The 19,380-nt window shown below is 45.6% G+C and overlaps 1 protein-coding gene across 1 annotated transcript in view; it reads right to left on the minus strand.

The window, feature by feature from the left end:
• Positions 1–19,380, minus strand: part of NRG2 (neuregulin 2) — a 172,235-nt gene that overhangs the window by 7,751 nt on the left and 145,104 nt on the right. The window contains exons 6-7 of the mRNA XM_068417249.1: positions 16,933–16,991; positions 4,109–4,132 (exon numbers count right to left, since the gene is read on the minus strand). Of these exons, the coding sequence (XP_068273350.1) occupies positions 4,109–4,132; positions 16,933–16,991 (83 nt within the window). The remainder of the gene's footprint in view (positions 1–4,108; positions 4,133–16,932; positions 16,992–19,380) is intronic.

The raw sequence follows: 19,380 nt of genomic DNA on the forward strand, positions 1-19,380 counted from the left end.
GCCCAACCTTACTCACCCCTCAAGAGACCTTCACTCCTTTTGTCTCTCTGCACCTTTGCCCTCTCTCGCTCAGTAGCTCACCCCTTCTGCGCTCAAACACGCTTCTCGCTTTCTCTTCTTTTCTCGCAGCGTAACTCGGTGACTAATCTCAAAAAGCCCCACGACTCTCCTCTCCCTTCCAGCAGATCCCCCCTTCTCGGCAACTTAGTAAGCCTACCAAGGAGGTCCCCAAGCATCCCCCACTCACCACGTACATGCATGCCCTGTGATGCTCTCATCACAAGCTCTCTGCTCTGACGGACTCAGAATGCCTTTTCCTTGCAGCGGCTGCATGCCCTGGAGCTCGGTGGTGTGCTAGAAACCACTGAGCAACAGGCCCCAAAGCATGTAGGTGCTGAAAGGGACATCCTAAAACAGTCAAAAAGCAGAATGAGGATGGAAAAGTGATAGTGCGTCAGACAAAGAAAAGGGAGTGGAGCAATTGAAATACAGTAACCCATTACAGTTATGGATTTTTAATGAAACCCTAGGAAGCGACTAATTTCATTGCACCAGGTCACTCAGATGCACACACAAAACACAAGCAGCATGCTGCTGCTTCTCTCAAATATCACCATTTGTCACAGACCACCTTTCAAAACAGAAAAGTCAGTCACCTGCATCAAAACCCAGACCACGCTGGAAGTGAGGTAATTCATTCACATTAATCAAAGCTCCAAGGAAATCCTAGGATGTCACTTGCGGTGTAACTCAACTACACCCAGGCAGCAATCGCACAGCACGGGCACCTCTTCCTCTGTGGCTATGCCAGAGCAGATGCTCTTCTCGGTGACATCCAGCAACCTCCACTGAGATCAGCAGAGGCAATTTGCTTCTCCGGCTGGATGACTGAGAGAAGGATTCAGTGCACAGCTGCCATGAGCATTTTAGTTCAGCATCTGTGAACGATGTCCTCGCGCCCCCTTACTATGGGTTAATGTTAAAGTTATTGGGGTTTGTGCCTTCGTTAATATTCATTGAAATATTTTTTCATATAGAGTAGGCAATAAAACTCATGTCATGGTTGCTGTGCTCGGCATAGTTCACCATGCCACACTAAATACCTTGAATGGACTATATGATATCCCCAGTGCTACCAAACAATGAAATATAAAACCAGAAGAGAAACACGTCTGGTCCTATAAACCCCTGGGATGAGACTTCAGCAAAAAAGCAAGGGGGAAGCAATGAAACATTCCAGATACCCGAATATCTAGATCGATTTCAGCTTGCCATTTTAGGAAGAAAAAAGCATTTTTTGGAAAAAAGTGCTAGGAAAATTATTTATCTCTTTCTAACTCTCAAAATGGGAATGAAGAAAGATTTGTCAAACAAGGTCTGAGAATGTCAGCCCTGGCATGAAGATGCAAACCATAATCAGCAGAGCTTGCTTCGTGCCTGTGCTGCAGAGCTACAGTTTAACGAAATAAATTTCCATCTGTTTTGTTTGCACACTGGCCTTTGGCTCCATGAGGCGCTCAGCATGCCGGTGGAGTTGCCAGGAAGGCAATGTCCCACCACTCACCAGAGAGGCAGGCAGCTGAGACTCTCCCAGACTCCATCTCCATGGTGGTGTGGATCAGGAATGACAGCTCATGGGACTCACTTGGGCTGAAAGTGACTGTGCTGCAGCAGCTTCACCGGCCGGCTGCACCTCCTCAGAGGGGAAAGAACCCACTCTGGGGTGAAACAGCTCCTTCAGCGACGTGTTTCTCTTGCACGGATGCCCTATTCCAGGCATCAGCAACCATGGCAGACAAGTTTTCTTGCTCTTGCACACCTCTGGGACCTGGATTCCAGCTGTACAGCTCTTTCCTTCAGACAGGAGTTTCAGAGATTTCATCAGAATCAGGAAAACCAGCTAGGACCGTGTCCTGGTTACGGATGGCACCAGGCAATAATTTTGTTACTACCCAGCAAAAACTACTTCTACCAAAAAAACAAAGGCTGGGCAGGAGATCAGTTTTCACCATGGACCCATCCATCAAGCCAATTTTTTCAAAGGTTCTTCACCAGCTACGTTTTTTGTTGCAAAGACTTTTTTTCCAAGCATAAATCATTCCCTTTGAATCATGGAGGAGGGAGAAAGAGCAAAGCCATCAAAACTGTGGCTTTTTTTTTTTTTTTTTTTTACCTATTACCTACATGACAAAATTTTTTGCTCAAGGCTCAAATGTTCTGTTCTGGTGACCATGTCAGTATGGGACCCTGACTCTGGCATGTCTGACTGTACTGAACCTTCACCTGAATTGTACAGGGAATGTTTCAGTTCATCAGAAATACAGATTTAGTCTCTCTGTCTTGAGCTGACAGCTCTGCTATGTGAAGCAGTGAGGTGTGAGGCTGTGTGTCACTGCTGCAAAACTAGAAATTAAATGACCTGCTGATAGTAATTTAGCTTGGCTCCTAACGTCTCATTAGAGTTGATGCTCTCGATAACATAGTATCTTCACGTTGCACAAAACCATCTCAAGAGTGACAGAAAGAAAGAGAATGTACACTACGATTTTGTATTTGAGACGGTAAGATCCTGGAGGAGGACTTGTCCATTTGTGTGTCTCTATGCTCTGCAAACACCACGTCTTCATCAGCAGCATCGTCACTCTACAGCAGCAAACACTATGAACAAACCATGTGGTGCCACATAATGCCGACAGAGTCACAGTCCAGCCATGGGTGTCACAGCAACACATGAAAGTGAAAGACGAATGACAGAGAAGAGACGACTGCAGACTGGGAACAGGATGTGTGCGGTTCTGTGATGACATTGAGAATGGATGAGGAAAAGGACAAAGGGTCAACAAAAAAGGGATGTCAAAAATCCTCGATTTTAAAGTTTATTTAAGTGTATTAGCATTAGCAGCACCACTTTCTCTGAAACACCTAACCACAAAATGCACACATTTTCTGCAGCAGGGAAGAACTGCTGGGGGATACGCACCAATCCCGGTGGATCGGGCATGCAAAAACCAGAGGAGACAAGTTTCTCCACTTTCAGCTAGTGCGTGTCCCTCCACCTCAGGGACCCGAGAAGACAATTTAGGATCCAGAAGTGAAAGACTGGTGTCCCCATACCTCTAGCAAATGGAATTGAAGCATCTTCATGTGAAGATCTGCTCTGGCTGACATTGCCGGGTCAATGTTTTTAGGCTAACTGATAAAAGCAAACCTCTCTGCTCTCATCTGACCAAGCCCTCCCTGCGGTTGGCCTGTATGCTCAAGGGACATCTACCCTCAAGGATTTGATTTCCCAGGTGCTTACTCAAGAGATACTTGATATATTTCTAAAAACAGACTGAGGAGAATGGAATAAAAATAATATGATTATGAGCAACTGGGCAGGAGCAGATAATTGCCCAAAGGGGATATTTTTAAAAGCATTTAAGTTACTGCATTGTTTTCCCAAACTTCAGCTTGCCACCACGATGCTCAGCATTATACCTTCTACTCTCATGGGAGACTACTGACTTCGCTGGGCTCACTTTTTTCTAGACTAACTCATCTCACGCCACCTTTCTTGGAACAATTTACCCCCAGTGAAGAACCGAAATAGGCTGCTAATCTTTGGGAGGAGGAATGGCAAAGCTCATCCTGACCCTTCACAGGATCCAGTGGACGTTAGTGTGTCAGATGGCAATTTCTATAAAAGCCCTGACGTTCCTAAAACTTGCCTTCCCATTCCTGGAATGCCTGCCCGTTCCCAAGTGGTGCCTGCTGGCAACCTTTTGGATGGACACAAACTCCAGCTTTTCAGTTAAATACACAAAAGCATGTTGAATGAGGAGACGTATGGCAATTGTAACATCCCAGTCACGCCACACACACCAGGCTGCTGCTTGAAACAAAGAAAAAAGTGCTGCTAAAAATACACATGCGTTTTTTATAGGTTTACATTTCGATTTTGTGTTTTGGTTTGGTTTGGTTTTTTTTTTTTTCAATCCAAACTTCTATCTTGGTGCCAGGGAAGAGAACAGAACAGCTGATTTTTTAATCATCCCATTAAAGCCATAAATATAATGTGGGCAGCTCTTAATGGCTTCTGATTAATAAATGAATGGTTGTTCCATACCCTTTAATTCAAATCCAAGATGCTCTGCCAATGCAGAAAGAAGACAAGGAAGAGAAAGAGAAAAAGAAAAACAGGTCTGTCAGAGATCTCTAATATACAAACACACACTGTGCAGTTACAGCAGGTTAGCTTTTCTGTAGGCTCAGCAGCAGTTACACAGAAAACAGTGTATGCTTCAGAGCATTTCAAATTCCCACCAGAGCTTATATCTTATGTAACGAAAGACCCAAACAAATTGCAGTGGAAGATAATTATGAATTCTTTCAGTTAATTATGAATTCTTTTGAGATGAGCCATGTTTGTTAGTACCTGATATGGAATTCATAGTTTAGGCGGGGGTGGGGGGGAGGGTGGTGGAGAAAAAAAAGGTACACTGGTTCTGAAACAACTCCTGACAGGTCAAAACACATAGCAACTGCATGAACCTGGTAAAAACCATTCATTCACTTTCTACAGGCAAAATATGCCCTGCGTGGTTTCACACAACCCTCTCTGCCTGGGGGCCTGCGTCCAAAGAAGAGCGCTGGGCAGACAGATGTGCGGGCACTCGCACGGGGCCCTGAGGCTTGCCAGCATAACTCTGCTGCCCGTGACCTCAAGCCTGGTCTGGATGCACGGCATCATCTGGCAGCACCCTGTACATCACCTGACGGCGTGTCAGTTGTGCGAGCACTGCTGAACCCCTGATGCTGCAAGTGATTAGTTGTCCGGGCGAGGCAATGAATCCCTTGCAGATCTAAAAGTGCAAATTGCACCGAAAGTTTCCCTCAAGTCTGTGATCTTCCAAATTTCACTTCTGCTGTGGTTCTGCATTGTTTTAGAAACAACCAGCGTACTGAAAAAAGCACAAATTGGAGCATCTGCTTTCAGATTTGTATCCACTACAAGTAAGGTGGCAGTTAATATTGCAGAGATAGTGATAAGCAAAGTAGTTTACCTAATGAATCAACAACGCAGTTATCCAAAGCAGGTATCCTGAATTTTAGTAATGTTCCTGGTACAGGCCTCACCTAAAGGTGGTTTTTCTTACATTAAACATTAAAGTTCTCCATACTTATCACGTACACAAAAGTGAGCTCTGCTGTTCCCAATCACCATACACACAAGATTATTTGCAGCTTGGAGATGTCCAGATTTATTTACTATATTTTCCATAGGAACTGCTTTTTGCTGCACAGAAATATTGGCTTTCTTTTGCAATGCTGTTCAAAATTTAGGCAGGGGGGAAATTAGCACTAATCGTTATGGAACATGTAAACACATTTTCTAAAGCAGGTTCTTCTCTTCAAATCAATGCTGATGTTTGGGGGTTTTTTTAGGGAGCAGGAGTTGGGTGGGGTTGGGTTTTTAAAAAATTTTTTATAATTTAAAGGCCACAAAACCTGTCTGGCCTCTGCTTCACATCTCACATTTGTGCAAAAGGAATGGCAAACTCTACCATGCGTTTCACAGTAATTTTGTACAAGTCGCAGTGACATGGATACAATGTGGTGGGCAGCAGAGAACTGGACAGAATACATTCATCCTAAACCTCTTGGCTATCACATCTAGCCTTGACCTTTTCCTAAGGCACGCTACCATTACACACACTGTTTCACCTGACACTATGACAAATACGTGTAGAGATACATTAAATTTCATCTACATATCTATGCTATTGTTCCATTTGATAGCTGCATACTGCCTATACTGCCACATTTTCTCCCTGTTCCAGGATTTGCTGCAACATCTACAGCTAGAAATGGATGCCATTCAAAACATTTCCACGTTTTTTTGCAAACTCAGAAATGCCTGTGCAAACAGAGGTGGTGGGCAGGACCTGAGGAACTTTCGCCTTCCCACTGTCCCTCTCACATCAGAACTAGAGTTTCTTTTGGCTCCCCAACCCCATGGAGTAGATAGAGCCAGCCAGCTTATTGATCTTAGCTACAGGTTCCCTGAGCAGGAGAGAAACCATGCAACCATGCAGCAGCTGGAATGTACATGCCTGCCTATGCCTACCAACCCACCATAGCTTTGATAGAGGAAGCCTTACCCCAGCCTATGCTCCTGCATCTGATGGCCATGGCTACTCAACACTTCTCTATCATCATTTCAGGCTACAGACATTGCTCCTGTGTCACCTGTAACCGAACACATTGAACAGGGAGCCACTCTCCCCTTCTCCTGCTCAGGAGTTCCTCCCAGCCTGGGCAGCTATTGCCCTGTGTGCTGGGACAGTAAAGGAGGAGACACTTCAAGAGTAGGCTGGGATTTGGAGGGTTTGTCTCTTCTCTATATAAGAGACTGTTCAAAATTACTCAACGTGTTACAGTCCAGAGGCTAATGAGATTACCCCAGCTCTGTGAAAAACATCGCTTCGAAATGTAATCATTCTGCATTCAGCAGAGGGGTATCATCTTCACAAACATGGCTTACCACATAGTCCATGCCTATTTTATACTGACAATATACCACTTGGTAGCAAACATGTTTGAGAAATCAAAATTGCTCCTAGAGACCACAATTTACTTTGGTCCAGAGCAAAAGAGATTTCTGACTGCCACACCATGTTTGAAAGAAGTCTCCTTTGCTTTTTAAAGAGGTTGATTAGGAAAAGTAATACATCTTTAAAAGCTTTGGGCTACATTTGCTGCTAGGTGGAGAAGATGCTCAGCATGATGTGTAGCACCTGCACTGTGTCCTGCAACAGTTCAGCCAACTGCATTCTACTCACCCTCCCAGTTAGACGGGCCGTCTGGCAGACTTGGCTGCTGGCGATGCCCAGAAACATTTGGGCAACAGTCCCCTCTGCAGTCATTAACCATACAAGGGGAAGCATGAGGTCCAGGTAAGTCCTCCAGCTCCTCCAGACGGTGATTCACTCCACGCTGTTAGAGGTGGTTGCAATGTGGAGGTGTGTTGTACCCCAGGCTTGTGGCAGAGGGAGCCTTTGGGATAGCTAAAATTCAATGGAATAGCCCCATCTGTAGAGACAAACTGATACATGCCAGGAGTGCTGACAGAGTGCTGCAGTACTCTCCAAATCCCATGGGACAAGCTCCATTGGAAGCAATACATCCAGAGGCTACCAAGCAAATAAATTACAGTGAGACAGCACTGAGATGGTAGCTCTAGGTCTGAGGAAATGGGCATACTATTTTTCTCACATCATCAACCTTCTGTCTGAACTCCACACATGCTCCCTGATCATGGCAAGGAGCTAGGGCTGAGCACCCTGAACTGCTGTGAGACTTCCCAAACTATTTGAAGTAGGGACATATTTTATGGAAAATCTCGTTCCAAATGTGCCTACCGAACCTTTCTGAAAATGCTGGACTTAAGATAGAACACATTCTTCCTAATGCAGCCATCAGGGTTAAGGAAACAGTATCTACTGGCCTCTTTAATGCATTACTTTGCATTATTTATGTTATTTCTTGTACATAAAAGCTAAGCTAGGCTCTTCTGTGTTGATCCCAAAGGAGGCTGGACCAGTAGCTTGGAAATGTTCAGATACCTAACTACTGTATGTATGACAGAAGGCTGTCCAACAGAGAAAGGCAGCGAGCATGGGAGAGTTGAGGAAGGAAAAAAGGAAAAAAATATGAAAGAGAGGACAAAAAAATTGTTCATTGGGAAAAAATATGAAAGAGAGGACAAAAAAATTGTTCATTTTCACACTCTTTGTCTCAGCTGCAGCACATCTGCAAGGCATTGGGGTTGGATCCCATCACTGATTGGTACCACTCAGCTGTTCAAAGCAGGGCTTGCTGAAGAGTCAAGTGATGCACGGACCTTACACTCAAGTCCCCCGAAGGCTGACATGCAGCTGAAGTGGACTGAAAGAAAAAATTCAGTTGGATTTAGGTGCTACCAGTAGGGTGGATACTCTGTGGACCCACTGTCACAAATTTTGTGGTGGATTTTTTTCTCATCACTGGAACAGAAGACAAAGTCCTACAGTTACTTGATCCACAGTGATCAAGTGACTATGTTTTTCTCTATAATGTACTTTATCTGTTTTAAAAGATGAACAGACAAAACTTTTAATCTAAAATATCCTTACAGGAGTAACACCTCAAGACAAGATGGTTCTCACTGAACTGTAGATGTATAGGATGACTAAGAAGGATAAAAGCCTTAGCAAAGAGCTGTGAAAACTGGGCCTGTGCTCATGTGGACTTCAGGTTGCCCAAGAATGTCATTAAGATGTTCAGCTACCACATGTGTTACTCCCCCCAAACACGCTTGTGTCCCCCAGAGGGCTATCTGGGTCACAAAGCATGAAACAGATTGGAGAATTAACATCTGAGGACCAGCAAGAGAGACTATTGATAATAAATTGTACTGACAAAAGTAATACTTGCAGCACCCTGGTCCAGGCTTCTCCCAGGGGTACAAGGAGCAATGCAAGACAGGCCCATGATGCTGGGGACAGAGGACACTGTGCTCATGTTAAGGGCTGGGAGATACGTGGGATCTCCAAATAGAGAAAGTGTGCAATCTTCCATAAATTGCACAGTCATTTAGCTTGTCCAGTACTGTATCAATAAAAATAATTTGGTAGGCCTCAAGAGTCCAGATACATAACAATAGAATATTAGCAAGCTGCCGTGGATTAGCATGCAATTAACTTTAGGAGATCCCAAAGGGTAACCTGTACTGCCGTCCAGGGGAGAGGAACAACCCTGTTATGACAAACCACAAACACCCTGTAATTACCCAGCCTCACCACAGCGTAGTCATCACCCTGTAATTAAGTGGTCAGCAGTTATCGTGTCATTGAAAGGAAGCTGCAGAATGTTTGTGGAACTTAAAATGCTGCTAAATATTGTTCTAGAATTCAGATGAGTAAGAGGTGGAGGAGGAAACAGAAAGCTAGGTTAAAAAAAAGAAGTATTCTTCTGCTTACAATTTTCATATTGCAATCAACAGGTAGGACTACAACTACTGTTGAATAAGTGATTTGAAGTGAAGTGAACAGAGAAGCTGAAATTCAGATCTAGACCTTCCCAGAAGAGCTTGAAGTGGTGCATTTATCCGTGTGTTAATGGGGACACTTCACCTCAGTGTGAAAAGCAAGCATCCAAACGCCACCTGTCAGAATGGTCACTTTTACGTGTCAGGGTGATGACCAACACTCCCCTGGCTGCAGCCTCATGACTTCAGAGTGAATGGGACCATCCCTCAGAAAAATAAGCAGCCTCTCACCTGATAAATCTACACTGCTTCCTCTGCTTCCATGATGGTTTAGTCGGCAGAGTTGGAGCCAGTTTGTGTGCCACTGTGGGAACGTGCAATTCTGTTTCCAGCCGAGAGAGCCTGATACAGACACTGCAAGTAGGATCAGTTTATGCTTTTCTGGATGGAAAGGCTCTATGAAAGCAATTTCCTTGGAAAGAATGACTGGTGGGAAGACCCAGACATCCGATCTCAGGAAATGTATTATGATAGGGCAGGAATCATGCTGCTGAGATCGTTACACAGGTCACACTCAGTGATGGTGTGGTGGATGCTCAAGAACAGATGGTGGTTCTCATCTCGGAAATACCCGTGCTCGTCATCTGTTGTTGGAAGGAATCTGTAATGCCTAGGCAAGGGAAATGTCCTGCCACACAGCAAATCGATCAGGAGCCAGACCCATCACACTAAACTGTTGATGGCTACAGTTAGGGAGTCGTGGGAGACATATCAAGCTGGGAACTCAGGATACGCTTTCTTATCGGTGTCCACTGCAAGCAGAATCGACCAGATAGTCTGCGACCGCAAGACTCTGATTTCTCAGCTCAAGCTCTTCTCTTCCATGTTTCTAGATGACTACACTGAGTACCATGCAACAAGAGTAGCTGTCTTTCTCCCTTCAAAAAAGGGATTTGATGCCTGAATAACAGGCTCTTAGAGGAGCCCAAAGCTGAAGCGAAAGTCTGCTGTCCCAATGGATAGCAGAAAATGCTGCTCTGTGCTTCCAAAGCAGACCAGTAGAAAGACTACAACTATGAGTTAAAATTCAATTTGTAAAGAAGCCAAGAAAGAAATATGGGGTAAAAATGGAGAATATGCTAGATTACACTGTATATGAATGTCAGCTCTATTCCAGGATGTTTACAGGCGAGCATGTTGACACGGTCTCCCACAGCATCCTCGCAGCTAAACTGAGGAAGTGTGGTCTGGATGATCGGGTAGTGAGGTGGATTGTGAACTGGCTGAAGGAAAGAAGCCAGAGAGTAGTGGTCAGCGGGACAGAGTCCAGTTGGAGGTCTGTGTCTAGCGGAGTTCCGCAAGGGTCGGTTCTGGGACCAGTTCTATTCAATATATTCATTAATGACTTGGATGAGGGATTAGAGCGCGCTGTCAGCAAGTTCGCTGATGACACCAAACTGGGAGGAGTGGCTGACACAACGGAAGGCTGCGCAGCCATTCAGAGAGACCTGGACAGGCTGGAGAGTTGGGCGGGGAGAAATTTAATGAAATATAACAAGGGCAAGTGTAGAGTCCTGCATCTGGGCAAAAACAACCCCATGTACCAGTACAAGTTGGGGACAGACCTGTTGGAGAGCAGCGTAGGGGAAAGGGACCTGGGGGTCCTAGTGGACAACAGGATGACCATGAGCCAGCAGTGTGCCCTTGTGGCCAAGAAGGCCAATGGCATCCTGGGGTGTATTAGAAGGGGTGTGGTTAGCAGGTCGAGAGAGGTTCTCCTCCCCCTCTACTCTGCCCTGGTGAGGCTGCATCTGGAGTATTGTGTCCAGTTCTGGGCCCCTCAGTTCAAGAAGGACAGGGAACTGCTAGAGAGAGTCCAGCGCAGAGCCACGAAGATGATTAAGGGGGTGGAACATCTCCCTTATGAGGAGAGGCTGAGGGAGCTGGGTCTCTTTAGCTTAGAGAAGAGGAGACTGAGGGGTGACCTCATTAATGTTTATAAATATGTAAAGGGCAAGTGTCAAGAGGATGGAGCCAGGCTCTTCTCAGTGACATCCCTTGACAGGACAAGAGGCAATGGGTGCAAGCTGGAGCACAGGAGGTTCCACTTAAATTTGAGGAAAAACTTCTTTACTGTAAGGGTGACTGAACACTGGAACAGGCTGCCCAGAGAGGTTGTGGAGTCTCCTTCTCTGGAGACATTCAAAACCCGCCTGGACGCGTTCCTGTGTGATATGGTCTAGGCAATCCTGCCCCGGCAGGGGGATTGGACTAGATGATCTTTCGAGGTCCCTTCCAATCCCTAACATTCTGTGATTCTGTGATTCTGTGATTCTGTGAGCTACAGACTTCGACTTTAATTAGGTCACAAATTAGAAAACGAAAATGTTTCACTAACCAAGAAAAGGAATGGTATGACATTTGTCCTCCAGATCAGTGACAATTATTTTTGGAGATGAATAAATAGCAACGTTAAAATGAAATTTCAGATTCCACAGACAAGAGACAAGCATAAACATAAAACTTCATTCCAGATTTCTAAATTGTTCCATAAATCGCAAGTGGAAAGAATCCAAATGTGCACACTTAGGCAAGGTAAAAATGTTCTCGCTCACAATGTTTAACTTTCAGCATCTCAGCCCCACTAGGAGTGAAATAGCTGCCAATGTGTTTTACAAAACCTTTACAACCAGCCAGCCCAAAGCCTGGCAATTTATTAATAAAATTCCAGCAGGATTTTACAAAGACCTGAAAAGTTTCTTGTAGAAGAGAGAAGATAGAGCTAGATCTTGATCTGATGTGGAACAGGCAGCTATGAAATACAGGTGCCAGCACAGTTTAAAAAAAAAATTCTCAAAAGGAAGGATGATTTTGGACATGCTTCTGTCTTCTGGAAAGAGCTGCACGACATAGTTGTGTCTACAAAGCTGGACCCAGGAGATAGCTGTCAGATGGGTGAGTCTCCAGTACCCACTAGAAGCTCTCATATTAGAAAGACTTCCTGACTCTTTTGTGGTATTGCTGAACTTTTCACCCACGTGTGCCAGCAGAGACGAAGATCTGACTGCAAAGGCAAAACGGTCCCTGGGTACTAATGCTATGGATTCATTCAGGCTGCGGATCAACAGTTTGATGTGTTAAACTTCTGTTCTCACTAGTGCAGGGACAGCCAGACAGAGACACCTGTGATCTGTGACTCTGCAGGTACCTGTACGAGGGCTCCGGGGGACACATCTGACAGCTACACCTATGAGTTTGTACTCATCAGTCTCAGCACCTCTGGAGGATGAGACATCTCATCCTGACGGCAGCACTGGAGTTCAATTAGCCAAATGCTGATCGTTGGGTGCCAAGCCCTCTGCAGTGACTATGAAGGGAGCCTGGGGTATGAATTTGGACTCAAACCTCTAACACAGATGTCTAAAAGCCCACTGAAAAGCTAAGGAGGATCTGGTTGCACTATTGCTGCAAAGAGGGGGATAGGGAGAACAGGGGTCAGTGTTGAGTTCATGATGTGAACTCAGACGGCCAGTAGGGCTAGCTACTCCTTGCCTGCACATGGCATTCCCTGTGGCCAGGGAGGATTCCTGCTTTAGGGCATATTTTGGAGTTAGGATCCCCCAGCCCTCCGGTTTCATCAAAGTTACATTATAACTGCAAGATCTAACTCCTGAAACTAGCAGACTATATGACTTTACCATCATACGTACAATGCAGTATATATATTAATTATACCTGCAACTATAATCGTATGGAGACATAGAAATATGAAGACCTTGATGTGAAAAACATTTTTGTAAGATGATTTAATGACTCATCACCCATGGAAATAATTCTCTGTAGTCTCATCTACAAGGGCATTCCTCTATTTTATGTAGTAATTGGAGACAATCACTGTCCCCTCTGTTCACTGCCATTAATTCTCCTTCAGTCTAAATTAAAATGGCTTTAAATGTTTCTTTGATGTCCCTCAGTTATATTGTACAGCCTCTATAAGGCTTTCCACTTACAGGTTAGTTAAAGCCTAGACAATATGACCTTCTAACATTGATCCATCAGCCAATTCCTTATGCGTGGATGCAGGAGTGTGCACAGAGACCAACGGAGATCAGTGCAATTTCATACAGACAAAAGGGATCTAACCAGGCTTAAGTCAGCACATCTTAAGTCATGACATCTTTTTCTTCTCAGACATTTACCTTTCAACTATTTTAATCTCAGTGAACGTGCTGTTGTTTGCTCTGACATCTCTCCTTCCTTCCTTCTTCTGGTAGGTTTTCTGTTTTGATGAATGTGGGAGAGCCGTCTGTCATACTGTCCTAAAACTGACCTATGACAGGACAGAGCTTTTAAGTTTCCCTGTGAGACTTTGCCCATACTTACTGGATGTGGGATTACTATGCATCAACGTCTCAAAGGCCCTCATCTGTGTTGCTGCCGCTTAGCAGGTTGTTGTCTGTCTGCTGACTGATGGTAGCCAACTGTCTGCACATACTTAGCCACTGCTGCGCAAAATAAACGTTCTGCCTTAGATCTCCTCACGGTATGAGCCTTGCTAGAAAACAGACCATCAGGGTGGCTTAAACTAATGCAGGCTTAGCGTAAAGGCAGGCTTAGAGAGCTGACACAGTCCGGTACCACAGCTCTGCTCAGAAGTGGCACTGTGCTAGGCCAGAGCAATGTTGTCTGTTTGCACTATGCATCCATTTTCTCAGATAAGTAGCTGTTTCAGCATGCTTTGCTTTTTTTTCTCCAGTATCTCAACACATTTCCCATTACATTTGCATTACAATGCAAGCAAAATAAAGTGTAAACTCCTTATAAGCAGATAGGAACCAACCGCTGAGATACTTGCTTGAATTCTGCTGTTGCAAATTCCTACCAAAAGCAAATGCTATTAATCCAAATAAGGGCTGAGCCAGGACAGACTGGAGGTCTCCGAGCTAGCCCAAGAATACAATTCCTAGTGAGTTCCTCTGTACCAATCTGTTAGAAAATAGCAACAGTGTGAGCACGACATAGAAAAAAACCTTGATCTTTAACATTTCCTCTTCCTTTTCAAGCACTAGGGTATATACCCAGAACGTCTGGCAGTAGGCATTTGTCATATGGTTGTAACAGCAACGTAGAGAAACATCACATGCAAGCAAAGCTATCTAAATACATCTGATTTTCATATTCATACTTGGAGTGGTCTAGCAGGTATTTAGGACAATCAGAGAAAAAGAAACTTCCAGAGCTACCTGTCAAATAGACAAAGATAGCCTGAACTCCTAGAGAACATGCGGGGTTTTACCTGAGCAAAACCTGAGTAAGGATTTAAACTGGTGAGATAGGAAGCTGCTCCCAGAAGGAAGAAACACAACATCTGGCATGATGCTGGGATGCTGCACCGTCTCCATCTCTGGCCCAAATTCAGCAAAGTATCTGCCATATCTTCTCAGAACAGCATCTTAAATGTAGTTCACTCTGCAGAGACTCTCACTCAGCCCTGGGATATACCTACTGAAAGTCATATTGTAATATTTAATATTTTTTTTAAAGAATCAGAAGGTTCCGGTCTAGGCCTGAAAACCTAAAATACTGCAAATGTATTTAAAACAACACCAGCGTAGGTGTCATTATTTGCTATTTAAATATCTGTCAAGTGCTGGCAATGTTCTCAAAACATGAATCAGGACAGAGCTATTTTATTTCCAGTGGAAATGCCTGAACCTCATTTAATCTGTTTCAGCTTTTGACCTGTCAGAACCCATATGGGATGAAGCACTGAGTGAATTACAGCAACTTCTGCTGTGCCCTAATTATTGATTAAACTAGAAAGCAAGCATTTGCGCAGTCCAGACTCAAGCGAAATGCCTTTCCTATCCAGAATAACAGCAAGTTCAGTGCACGCTTTTCTGCAGTGTTGCTGTAATGTATATTACCCAACTGTGACCTGAAAGTGAAAACAGCCATAAACACATATGAATCATCTTCTTAGATGATATTTATCCAAGTTCAGACAGGTAACCTGGGTTGTTAAGCTGTTTTTACCTTACTATCTCGTGGTTAAAGCAGAATTGAGGTAAGGAAACATACATGTGTCGGTTTTAAAATTGGCATTGTTCCTCTAACACATGAGTAAAATTTAAACAAATCCCATTCCCATAAAAAGCTGGATTCTGCAGGCTGGGGAAAAACACATGCTGTTTACTCTTGCCATTAACATTCTGAAAAGGCATTTTCCTGACATAAAACTCATTTTCACCCCTGTTTTGGTTTTGCAGCATGATAGCAGTAATGTTTAAGCCTGTTAGACACCACCTCATGAAACATGCTACAAACCAGCTTCATCGGGTGAGCATCCCACTGCTGTCTGCAGCCAGCAGCCCTGACACCATGGGCTTAAAAGCAGAAAGGAAACCCTTTTGCATCAGGTGAAAGACCAAACCGTAACATTTTGGTTTGTCATTTTAAAAAGAGCTTACTTGGACGTTTTAGTCTGAAAGAATAAATCAGTGGAGGTTTCAACTTTGGAAGCCAATTTGGAACAAAAGGCTATGTAAAAACCTCAATCTGTCCCAAGGGCCTCACAAAGCCCATTTGCATCTTGTCTGTATACTCTGTAGAAGGGAGCCTAACGCGAGCACTTGCCAGCTATTAGCAAGTGCTAATGAGACTCCTGCTATTGCCAGTTCAGGATGAGGACTGCAAGATTTCTTATGGAGCAGTGGGAGACGGATTCTGGCTATCAAGGAGGTGTAATGGAGAGGCATTTCTCCTCTGGTTCCCACTAATTAAAGCCTCTTTTGTGGCTCTTTTTGAAAGAGCTTCTTTTTAAAACCACCATTTGTGGTGGTCCAAATAGCCAACATAGAGGAGGGATGGGTCACACAGAGGGTCACCGTGGCTGATTTCCTGTGCTGTAACTGTGCCTCCTTTCAGGTCAGTCCTTACCCAGACCAGGATCCCACTGATGCTGGGACACTGTCTGAGTATGGACCCAGAAAAATTATCTGCCTTGAAAAAAATGAGCTAATGATGTGTGTAAGGGAGGCATCTCTGGAGACCTGGAGCCTCTAGGAACTGGAAACTAGAAACTGGGAAGCACTAAGTGCAAAGGTTCTAGGATATTTACACCCACTGAATATGAGGTTAAAGGATCAGTCGCTGTAGTCACGACCCCATATGCAGGGCTGTCCAATCCCCTAGGAGAGACAGGAACATCTCTGTGTCAGGGAGGGATATAGATCGAGATGTCCAGTCAGCAGATTTAGCCTGTATCCTGTGTGGCACTGAGGCATGGGAAGCCCTGAGACAGTGGCAGCCACCAGCGTGACCTCTGGGGCTCCAGGCATGCACATGTGTCCTGCCCAGCTCTCTGGGCGTGCTCCAGGATCTGACTCTGAGCCAGTCTCCAACCATCTCACCTGAACATCAACTGATGCTTGGTTTAGCTTCTGGAAACAGAAATGCAACCTCACCTCAGGGGTGATTTCATTACAGCCCTTGCTGTGATTTCCTCAGTTGGTACAGAGAGACTCACACACCCCCTCGCAAGAGTCATGGGAAAGTGTACATCTCTGGCACTGCACAACACAGTCCGTCTTGAGACAGAAATGCTAGCAGACACAGCTTATCACACAGAGTGTTCTCACACAGCACACCACATAACCTTGTGCCTTATTTGCATTTTGCATGAAAAGAGCAAGCAACATTAAGTTCAATCAGAAATGAAAGCAGAACCCATTCTAACAAATGGGGAGATAACAAGAGCCCCAATTCTCCTCTTGGACACGATCACAGCTCCTCTTATGGCCAAGCAGAGCTGGGAGCGCACAAGGCAGGAAGAGGGCTCTCGGAGAACAGAAGAACCTGCTTTAAGGACACGACACAGAGCTACAATAACCAGGGAGAGAGAGAAGTAGAAAGAGACATACTGGAGAAGCTGACCATTGCGAAATGCTGACACCGGTCTCCTGTGAATTCGATCGGACACCTACCGGAAGAAGAAAACCAGAAAGAGAGAAACAAGATAGCAAAATGACACCCAAACAGACCAAAGTGAGGCCCCTTCTGATCCCTTCCACAACTCCTATCCGTCTGCTTTCAGCCTTCGCCCTTACCTGCATCCCTAAGCCCTAGCCCAAAGCTGACACCAAGAGCCATCCCTGACTAGACCACTCTACATCCACTGCTGTGCCCGGGAGGTTTTAAGTAGTGTGGTGCATTTTTTTGTCTTCAAACATACTTTGCTTAGGATCTGGCATGTACAATCGCAAAGGCAGTTTCTCCAAACATCTCTGTCCGAAGAATCCATTTGGACATCTGGAGGGGAAAAGGGGAGAAATCACAGAACATGTCTGGCACCATTCTTGAGGCTAAGGTCAGAAATAAAAAGTGCATTGTGATGAATGGAAAAAATAAAGGCTTTACGCGCATATTTACTCTTTGCTTTGGTTTAACCAGGCACCTGCAACATCAGCATTCCAGCTCTATGTTTGGCCTGGGTCTTCAAGCAGCCAGCCAAACCCCTCCTGTCCTCCTCTGCCTGCTTCCTTCCTTCTCACCTGGCAGAAGCACCAGCTGGCAGGAAGATGGACATGGGCTGGATGCTACTTTCAGAGACTCTCCTCAGAGCTGCTCTCTAGACAAGACTGGCAAGAGGCACCACAGAGCGGTGAGCAGCTGCTCAGGTGACAGCGAGCATTGTGTACGGCAAGCGTCCTCCCGTTATTACCCCAGAAGTACCCACAGGATGTTCCAGGGAAAAGGGTTACGTTGCAGTTAGAGAGAAAGCATGTGCAGAGTCTCTGTGTTAACAGAGAGACAGGGACAGAGAAGAAAGCTGAACTGAACAGGTCTCACATGCTGCCCAACTGCGATGCTCTCTCAGGCTGTCCTGACCAACATTACGTGATGGGCCGGGATGTGCCAGCTCGTGGGGCACCAGTTATACATTAGCACGATGCTGCAGTGGCAGGGATGGCACCCTGCGGATGAGGGCCATCAGGCACGTGCACCAGCTCATGAATAAGCTCCCCGGAGCAGCTCCAAGGCTGAGTCAGGTTTGGGAAGCACAGGGATGTGGGCAGGGGTGCAGCGGGAGCTGCTGAACCATGCACGGTGCAGCAGCACCCACACACTCTGCGTTGCGACCCACCGCAGCTGTGGGTGAACCTGGGAAGTGATAGGAGCTCAGATGTGGGTGGCCAAACACTTCTCCCCCAGGCACTTATCTCTCTCTCTCACTTCACTTCTCTTCTTCTGGCCTCCTTGGATAGTCCCTCAAAGTTATCCCTAGGTTTCTTGAAGTCCCAGCTCTTACCTGCCTATCCTACAACTCCCTCCCCAGTTCCCCAACCAACCTCCCCCTCCTGTGAGCTTAAGAGGGTTTTATCATTATAGCCAGCAACTTAACATCTGTTTTCCAACTTCCTGGGCAAGTAGGGCTGCAGGCTCTGCACCTCGTACATGTCAGACCTTCCTTGCTCTTAGGTGCCACCCACAAGAACGCACTGTCCAGTGTTCGGCAGGCCCCAGCTGGTCAACAAAGAAGAGACTGAAAGATACCTCAGTAAAAAGGATGTGGACCAGAGGCCCGAGCCTGAGGTCAACAGCTTAGCTCCCTGCCGGTCCACTGTGAAGGACAGCAAGCAGCTGGAGCAGCCTCAGCACAGTGTCAGATGACTGGTCCCAACCTGCACATATGGTGGGGCAGGTCCAGGTCCAGGTCCCACATGCTCACTGCCAGCCCCACGTGGGCAGCGCAGATCTGACCCTTTTGTGCCTCCCAAAGGTACGCTAATGCCTGCTCCCAGTCTTCGGACACAGCAAAGGGGATGAGGAAGGGATGGCTTTGATGTTTAAGACGACCAAAGCTTTGTAGCTGCAAAGCTTGTTGGCAGATTAGTTCTGCACTGTTGCTCAAGGGCTATGGCAGCATTTGTTGCTCTTGACAGATTTATGTTTAGATGGCACGTTACAGATACGCAACTCCAGTGGCAACAAAAAAAAGTCAAGAAGAGAGATTAATTCCTGCTTCTCTCCGCTTGCTTAAGGGAACACAGGTTTTTTTCAGCAGCTATTCAGCTCTCTTGGGGGGAAGAGGTAGAAATTAGAGAAGTCTTCCCTATTCATTATGACCAGAAAACCTTGACATTTAATGGTTCTCCCTCATGATGGACATACAGTGATCTGGGCCAGCAACATGTGAGGGAGCGCTAGGGGCTCTCAGCAGCCACACCAGCTGTACAGACCAAGGGTACACCAGCCCATCTGCCAGGCCTGCAAGGATACAGACTTCTTTGAGCTGGAGGGCTCCTCTCCAAATGAGAGAGGTGAGATTCAGCTGAGGTCTGGGGAAGCACTTGAGGAGGCACCAGGTG

The sequence above is a fragment of the Nyctibius grandis genome, chromosome 22, assembly GCF_013368605.1.
Source record: "Nyctibius grandis isolate bNycGra1 chromosome 22, bNycGra1.pri, whole genome shotgun sequence".
Lineage (NCBI taxonomy): Eukaryota > Metazoa > Chordata > Aves > Nyctibiiformes > Nyctibiidae > Nyctibius > Nyctibius grandis.